At 36.8% G+C, this 9,021-nt stretch overlaps 1 protein-coding gene across 3 annotated transcripts; it reads right to left on the reverse strand.

Moving 5' to 3' along the window:
* Positions 1 to 2,251: 2,251 nt before the first annotated feature.
* On the reverse strand, positions 2,252 to 8,334 carry LOC137713149 (cation/H(+) antiporter 18-like). 3 transcript variants are annotated; one of them, XM_068452413.1, is made up of 4 exons: positions 7,991 to 8,334; positions 5,499 to 5,745; positions 3,892 to 4,893; positions 2,252 to 3,789 (listed from the first exon to the last, which is right to left on the reverse strand). In XM_068452413.1, the coding sequence occupies exons 2-4, from the start codon at positions 5,697 to 5,699 to the stop codon at positions 2,572 to 2,574; spliced, it is 2,421 nt and encodes an 806-aa protein (XP_068308514.1). In that variant the 5' UTR covers positions 5,700 to 5,745; positions 7,991 to 8,334; the 3' UTR covers positions 2,252 to 2,571. The 3 variants fall into 3 exon arrangements, with proteins under 3 accessions (XP_068308514.1, XP_068308516.1, XP_068308515.1); XM_068452415.1 differs by lacking the exon at positions 7,991 to 8,334 and adding an exon at positions 6,285 to 6,699; XM_068452414.1 differs by lacking the exon at positions 7,991 to 8,334 and adding an exon at positions 5,905 to 6,234.
* Between the last annotated feature and the right edge of the window lie 687 nt (positions 8,335 to 9,021).

The raw sequence follows: 9,021 nt of genomic DNA on the forward strand, positions 1-9,021 counted from the left end.
TTATTATACCACATTCTCAGTTGACTTTTTTTTCGTGACGATCCACAATTGATTATTAATTGAAGGCCAAAATCCCAACCATCCAATATTGTATTATGAATTGTGGCTGTAGATACGATTATTAAGATTAAATAACAGTGACATGCAAGACACTTTTGCTTTATACAATTGCATGTTCTCACGATCTAAGTTGATTCCTTAACGATGGGTTCTCATCCAAAGTGGTCATTGTTATGAATATGGTAATCAATCACTGGATATCATTTGGTTTACGAAATTCCTAAAAAAACAAACAGAAGCCTTTCTTTTCCTAAAAGAGAGAGAATAAACAAAGCTGATTGCACCAAAAAGAAAGACAACTCAAAGTCATGTGGCAGAATTAATATATATTGAGATTGCTTGTGGGTCAAGTATAGGCCAATCATTTAGTACTCTCAGCATTATTCTAAACAGTTGACTCAGACCTACTTCAACATTTGAAGTAAAACTCTAATTTTATGTTTTAAACCTACTCCAATTTGTTGTAACTTTTGGGCCAAATAGGAGTATTAACCCAAAATTCATTTTTGGGACAAATTTAGCCTAAAATTCTCCATGGGTTAGTGGGCTAGCCCCATTATATATATGTGTATTTTTTTTAGTTTTATATTTATAAATTCATCGAATCAAATAGCTAAGATATAATATAATCAAATCCAACGGTAAACAAAAAAAAAAAAAAAAAGATCCAACGGTCCAAATTTAAATTCAACTGTTAAAATAATTAAAGAAAAAAAATTCTTTCATAGAGTTCCACGAGTTTCATGGTGTAGGTTTATTGATTTTTCAATATTTATCAGAATCTAAATATTTTTAGGTTAAAATGTTGATAAAATTTAATTATGATTGTCTACATAATTTTTTTTAAATTACCTTAAGAAATTTTTTTTTTTTTAAATAATCCTAAATTTATTTTTTAATAATCTAGGGCTAAAAATTTAACCCAGAAGGGTTAGAGTTTTCTGGGTTAAAAATTTTAGGCTTTAACTCGAGAGTTGGAGATGGTCTCAGAGCATAGAGAATTTGGTGGGGTCATTCGCAACACTCGGACGAGATATTTTTTCATGTATTTGGAACAAAAATTGATACATTAATGTGAGTCCGTACACCACGTGTCGTATACTAATAGAAAGACACTAAAAAAAATCTTCAACAAAAAAAAAAAAACAGACGAAAAAAAACCCCTAAATAGAAGCAGCAAAAGGCAGCCTCCACTACCAGCGCATCCTCTGCAAAGGAAAACATTGCCTTAATCTAAAAAAGCACCCAAACCAAAAACTAAATCTGAGAGTGTTGAGCAGAATCAATCCACCAAGAAACACAACATCCACAACCACACTTGCAAGGAAGGTCACAAAACGTAATAGAAGGAGGGAGAGGGCAAATAGGGTGTTAAGGGCTGATTTATACTGTGGGTCTAAGTATGAGTGGGCATCCCTTCTTGTCTTGGGTTGTCGTTCTTTTTTTACTTGGGTCTGTCTACTCTTTTATGTTTTGTTTTGCTTGTGTAATGTTTTGTGTTTGGTTTGGATTTAAGCCCATCTATCACAATTTGTAATTTCTCCCTTTCATTAAAGAAGTCTCTTTTTTGAACAAAGAAAGGCTAATGTTATTTACATGAAAGAAAGATGGAATAGTATCCCTTATTCATCCATAGTTTAGAAGATTAATGCAAATGACAAATCTCATTCTGAATCAAATAATAGCATTTAACACTTGGCAATTCAGGTTTATTTCTATGTGCAATCTAGCTCCACAACTTTCTCTCTTCCATTATAAAGAGGATTATGTGTTTAGCCATTAGGTAGGTGCATCTATTAGGTATGGTCGATGCAGGTAACAGGTCTATCCATATACAACTATACGCTATCACAATTGATAAATCAAACTTACGACCTTTCATAAACAAGCAACTTAAATGGAGGTAAAGATAGACATTTATCCAACTATACTTTTCGTCATCATCTGTACCAAGGTTCTAAAAGACGTTAGACGCTAGTTGGGCGATGGGTTAGGCCTAGTGCCTAGGCAGCTAGGCAGGGTCTAGGCAGACGCCTAAGTAGCTAGGCAAGGTCTAGGCGGATTTAATTAAATCTATTATATTTCATGTAAATAAGTGTTTATTTATACTTAAAATATATATAATTTCATCGTAAACTACAAAATATAATATCATATATATTATGAGCTATTGGAATATAATGAAAACATGAAAAACAAGCATATAATTTGTGTTCATTTAAGTATTCGACAAGTCTCTTACAATTTATTAAAAAAAATAAAATGCAAAATAAAAGTTATCTATTTTCTGTCTAAGTGAATCGCAACCTAGGCGGGACTTGGCGGGCTAGACGGGTACTAAAGCGGTCTAGGCGGGCGCCTTAATAGGTCAAGGTGACCTTTTTTAATTTTCAAACACCTAGGCATTAATCGGGGCAGTAACCAACAACCTAGTGCCTAGAATAGGCTTAGGCAGGAATTTTTAGAACAGTGATCTGTATAATGATTCCAATACAGGCTCGGGAGAGCTGATCAGCCGGTTTCTGAATCTTCGTCCTCAGGCAACACGACGACCTTCGACAGACCAACTGAACCTGGAACTGCTGCCATCCCAAGATACTGCTGCACAACCAAGACCGATGCTGTAGTTGTGAAATCTGGAGAGGTCAACAAGCTACCTACAGGCCCCAGCTCCGGACAGTCTCCCTTGATATTCAAGGCAGCAGCTACTTGACCTTCGGGCCTTCTACCAACCAGAAACAGATTGCATCGATTAAACTCACGAATCAAATCAGTAGTTTCTGCAGCATTTCTCACTGCCCTCTCCTCATATTTGATTGAGCCGTCATTTGGAACCTTCTTCAATTCAGCAATGAACTTCTCGTTCACTGACCCAGCTAAAGTGTTGGAGCCCTCGTTTATGTCCACTTGGACTATCTCCCGCTGAAGTTCAGGACTTGCTAAGAAGTGGACAACGGTTAAATTGTTACCCGGGTGCTCAGCCATTCGCATCCCATAAGCAAGGGCCTCATGATCATCACTACCCCCGAAGAATAGGACAACTATGCTTGAAGAAACGTTGCTGGCAGATACGTGGGTGCTTCCACCAAGGCCACGGTCCACCATGATCCCCACTGAACATGGCGCATGCTCAAGAACCCTTCGGTTGACCCCTCTGTATTCAGTTCGAGTTGTCTCCAATACCCCATCCAACCTCTGGTGCTTGTGGAATGGGACAATAATAATTGCTGCCCTTTTCCTTTCAGCTATTGCACAGATGTCCTCATGCATGCTAGAAACGGAAGAGATTGCTGTCATTGGACGGATAGCCACTCGACTCAGCTGCTCAAACGGTTCAAAAGCCACAACTACTTGATTATTATCCGAATCCGTCACCTTGTTCCAAAAGGGTAGCCCATTTCTTCTCGCCTTGTGAACCATCAGAATTGCAGAAGATCTCTCATTAAGCTCCATAAGATGCATTGCATAGACACAAAGTCGTTCCTTCTTTTCAGTCCCACGAGAAGCCTCGATGAGATTGATCATTGTGGGGAGGTTCCTTGTACTGTGGAAACAGGTCAAAATCTGGAGCTCAGTGTTTGGATCTTTCCTTTCAATTGTTCTGTACTTATAATCAGATGTACTCTTTCTTTTAGCTGGCTTGTATACTGCCATTACTATAGGTGTCGTAATGAAGGTTGTGAAGATAGCCATGAGAACCATGATAGCAAACGTTTGATCATTCAAAACCTGCAATAACAGAAAGCTAGCACCTAAAGTTACATGTGTATACAAAAATTTACAGAGGAAGCCTTGAGAATCCCATTAAAATTGGAAAATGCTTAATTTTACCTTTCTCTCTCTACCGATGTTAAGGACAATGAGCTCCACCAACCCTTTAGTATTCATGAGGAACCCGAGTGCCAGAGCCTCTTGAAAGGGCAGTCGGCAGAGGAGGGAAACAGCTACTGTGCCAAAGACCTTTCCGAAACAGGCTGTTGAAATGACCAAAACGAGGAGGCCCCATGACTGAGCTCCATGAATTGTAGCTATATCGGTCTTCAATCCACTAGAGACAAAGTACAATGGGAGGAATAGACTAGATACGAGATCCTCAACTTTTTCAACAAGAGCGCCTGCAAATGGCCCTTCCTTTGGGACAGTGATTCCGAGCACAAAAGCTCCAAATAGGGCATGAATTCCAATAGTATCAGTGACAAACCCAGCTGCCAAAACTGCAACTAAAGTAGCACATACATACAATTCTTCTACTGGTTCACCTTCGGGACAGCGCTGTGCCATCCATTTAAAGATTGGTCGAACGAAAAATACACAACTGAGGACAAAAGCACACCCACACAACAATACCCATAGCGAAACCAGGGGAGAACGGCCAGTGCCAGAGAGGGAAATGGCAAGAGCAAGAAGAATCCACGCAGCCACATCATTGATCGCTGCTGCTGACATGGCCATTCGGCCAATATCAGTGGTTAAAAGCTTGAGCTCAGCCAAAATACGAGCCAAAACAGGGAAGGCAGTTATAGAAAGAGCCACTCCCATGAAAACAAGAAATGGTGGTCCATCTACACCTTTAGAAATAGTTTCTTTGAGGGCAAACGATGTACCAATTCCTAAAACAAACGGTAAGGTAATTCCTGCAAGTGCAATGCAGAGAGCCTTCTTTCCAGTGCGGCGGATGGACTTAGGATCCAACTCCAAGCCCACTATGAACAGAAAGAAGAGAAGACCAAGATTGGCTAAAGTATCCAACACTGTGAGACTTCTTTTTGGAAATATTGCTTCGATATAGTCTTTATTGTGACCAAGAGCTGAAGGGCCAAGTAATATTCCACCCTGAAAGAAAAAAAGCAATACTAAGTTAAACTCTCTCCTATGCACAAGGATGTGCAGATATTTGTTTACTTCCAATAAACGTTAATGGATCAAAATATTATGTTATTTTTCATTCTCCTTTTTGGAAACGAGGAATTGTTATTGTTTGAATGGCACATATGGTTTTACTTCAATGGCCACTGAAAACATCTGTCTTTCAGACGAGAAGTTGCCAATGAAAGCACCAAAATCTATTAACTCCCACAACATATTGTTTGGAAATGCATAGCTCCTCTTAGTCACTTGTAGCGGTGCATGAAAGTTCTCTCTCTCTCTCTCTCTCTCTCTCTCTCTCTCTCTCTCTCTCTCTCTCTCTCTCTCTCTCTCTCTGTGTCTCTCTCTCTCTCTCTGTCTCTCTCTCTCTCTCTCTCTCAGTGATAACTGATAACATCATTTGCATATTCAAAAAAAGGATTTGCAAAAAAATATTCAACCAAAGGCAAAGAGAGAAGGGGTAAGATTTCCACACATATAAATTTGATAATACATCATGATACGATAAATTGACTATCATTTTGAAGGCCATCATATAGCATATAAAGAAAACAAAAAGCATATATACTTACCACAATCTCTGCAATCACACGAGGCTGTCTTAGTGGTCGAAGAAGATAAGCAAGAATCCGTGTAAGTGTAACCACAAGGCATATCTGTAAGATGGCAAGAGGGAGAGCATAATCCAGAGGATTATCACCCTGAAAGACCCCATTAGATGTTGCTTTCATCGGTGCTGGACATGCGGTTGCAACTGTGGTATTTGTAGCCATTTTGCACCAGCAAAAGACAAGGAACTAAAGAGTCTGAGTTGAATTCCTGCATAATGTGATACACATATATAAGCATAGTTATCCTCCAATAAATTAGTTATCAGAAAAGTTTTTAAGCCCTTTTCATTAGTTTTCCTTGAAAATATAGCTTCCAGACTCAATACCACCCAAAACAAAGAAAAAAAGGAAAAAGGGAAGAGATTACAGTTCAGAATAAAGTGAGCGCCTTTGTGTTGTGTTAGTTTCTGCCGAGTGACTACTCTAAATCGTTTCTGTCCGTGTGTAAATGATTCATGGAAGGGCGATGTCTTTGTTCACATTTTCTTTTATTATAACAAACGCCAGAAAAAGTCAAACAGCAACAATTATTCAAAATTCAAATCCATAACCGTTGACGATAATTAATTTTTAGGATTCAAAGAAGTACGCTAGCAAAAGAAATTTGCAATTATTTTAGCAGCACAGTAACTAAGACTAACCATGAATCACGTTCAAATCATCACATTTTTTACCAAAAAAAAAAGAAAAAAAAGAGCAGTCACAATATAATCAATATGCCACCAAAAAGTTGTACAAGGCTCATACTCTCCGTTGTTACATAATTGTAAGCCACTCCATAATCAAGGAAAATTGCCCTTCGATTCGGGTCAGAGTTTCCAGAAAGGCTCACAAGAATCCTAGCCTATATAACTGCAGACTTCCTTGAATAATATGCAATCTTTGGATATCCATGTTCAACGTACGACTTTATGTAATCAACCACAAACTATATTAAATAAATCCGAAACCATAACCTAAGACGAACTAATTCGGATTAAGGGCACGATTAACTAACTCCTGTGAGTAAAACATCCGTATAATACTTGTGTTGGGCTGTTGAATATTCAAGAAAAACATGGTGTGAAAAGTCTCTGGCCCTGTGGAAACTAGCTACATCGTGACAGCGAATTAATTGAATTAACGTGCATAAAAGGTTAGCTCGAATCAACTTGGAGGCAGATTGTCTGCACTCCTCTTTGAGTGCCCCTTCTAATCCTTTCTATTTGTACGATCACGGTTAAACCACGTCAACATTTTATATTCTTATTATTTTTTATCTTATTATCTTTATTAAAAAATTTATATAAAATATTAACGTGGCTTAATCGTGATCACACAAAACAGAAAGGAATGAGAAGGGAAGGACACCCATAGACAATCTGCCTCCAATCAACTTCCCTCTTTTTGCTTCTGTACTGACACGGAAATTTCGACCTAAGAAAACGTGTACGACCGACCTATATGGTCCTCAAAACAATAGATATTTGTGAGATATTTATATTAACACGTAAATACATGTTGTATTGTTAGTCTGGCAATTTTTTTTATTAATTAAGCAAAATTGATTTGTTGTGCAATTAAATTAAGTAGTTCGATAATATAACATATTAAATTGTTTAACGAGATCATAAAAAAGGAAAAAACTGGCACATAAATAAATTTTTTTTTGATAGTGAAATAAAATGCATTAAAGAGAGAATCCCCTTGTACACCCAGTGAGCCATTACAGTCAAATATGGAGTCCATGTTAGCCTCCATTGGGAGACCGGCATCCCAAATACAAAGCTCATTTTTCTTGAACCCAACAGACGCAATGGCATGAAAGATGGAGATCTGACTAGAGGTGGATACAAAAATGAGAAAAAATTTCAATGTGGGACCAAAATTGACCATCTAAGGACAATTATCGTCACAACTCCCCTTATTTGTTAGGCCTTTTTTTCCTTATTTTTTAGCGAACATAAGAAAACAAAGAGAAAATTAAAAGTAATACAAAAAAATTAAAATTAAATAATGAACCCCAGTAAACCACCATAAGCTGTGGTGAACCTGCATGTTAAAGGTTGGGTTCTAAAAGACAATAATGCCCAACACCACCCATCAAATTTACCCTCTCTAAAATTTCAATAATATTCCAAAAAGTTACCTTTTTGTAAGGTTTAGCTCAAAGGCTAAAACTGTCTACTAATTTCCAGAATTTTTTTTTTTTCCTCCAAGATACAGATAATGTTGGTTTCTCTTCGAATCAGCCAACAATTATTAATATTTCAAGCATTTGTGGACACAAAAGAGAGAAAAATACATATATTTTCAGAATACCCGCAAGAATTATGAAATAAATAAAAAATTAAAAAAAATGAGCTTGGGAATTAATGTAATATTAGGCCATATGTTTAACAATTACTACATGGGATAAAAAAACTGAAAATAAATAAAAATTTAGCATTTAGGCATTGGAAATGTGTACTTACACGTTGTGTAAACTTGCACCTTCGTTCTCTTCCTTTCCCCTGAGATTTTCCGGGAAACCAAGCAGAATTTTGCATAAAAACAGAGTAGAAAGAGAGGGAAAATCAGAGCCGCCACAGAATTTATAGAATTTATCTATAAATTCTGAAAAAAGACTGTTTCCTTAGAGAGTATATGACACATTCTATTCTACCAAAAAAGGCAGAGCCTTTTCTGGGTAATTAGCTATGGACTTTCAAGAAAAGGGTAGAGAAAGAAATGGGGTGTTTGGTTGCTGAGATAATTTGCAGAGATTGGGACAGGGGAGGGCAAACGGAGTCGAAAGTGTGATGCCAACGGGTTTGGGACGGGACCTCCCAAGTCTATTATAAATATATATATATATAAGAAGAAAAGGTGAATAGTGTTTTGGTGTCATGGAGCTTTAACAAAAGTAATTGGATAAAAATGCCCCAAAACAAAAAACTTAAAGGCATTCCAAAATAATGCATAAAATAAGGCAGGGGTATTTTTATCATTTTAATAGTATTTTTTTAATAATTAATTATTTTGTGGTTTTTTTCTTTAATTAGTACCTCACAATAGGCTAGCAATAATGTGATTCAATTTATCTATTTTTAAACACGTTCAAAACATCTTAAGAGATGTGTAATGATGGTTATAAAAATAAAAAAAAATCATTCGCACGCGAATAATAATGTGATTAAATTAGTTGTCAAATGATTATTTTTTTTTTGTAACAAACGATATTATCTATACTAAGGGGGAGGGAGATGGGCTTAGCCTCACAATGGGCTAGCAACAATGTGATTCAATCAGTTGTTTATTAGATATTATTTTCTCTATTTTAAACACGTTCAAAACATCTTAATAAGTACGTAACGCCGATTATAAAAAAGGTATTTCGCACGCGGATAATAATGTGATTAAATTAGTTGTCAAATGATTTTTTCTTTTAACAAACGATATTATCTATACTAATAGGGAAGAGGTGGGCTTAGCCTCACAATGGGCTAGCAATAATGTGATTCAA

The sequence above is a fragment of the Pyrus communis genome, chromosome 13, assembly GCF_963583255.1.
Source record: "Pyrus communis chromosome 13, drPyrComm1.1, whole genome shotgun sequence".
NCBI classification, from domain to species: domain Eukaryota; kingdom Viridiplantae; phylum Streptophyta; class Magnoliopsida; order Rosales; family Rosaceae; genus Pyrus; species Pyrus communis.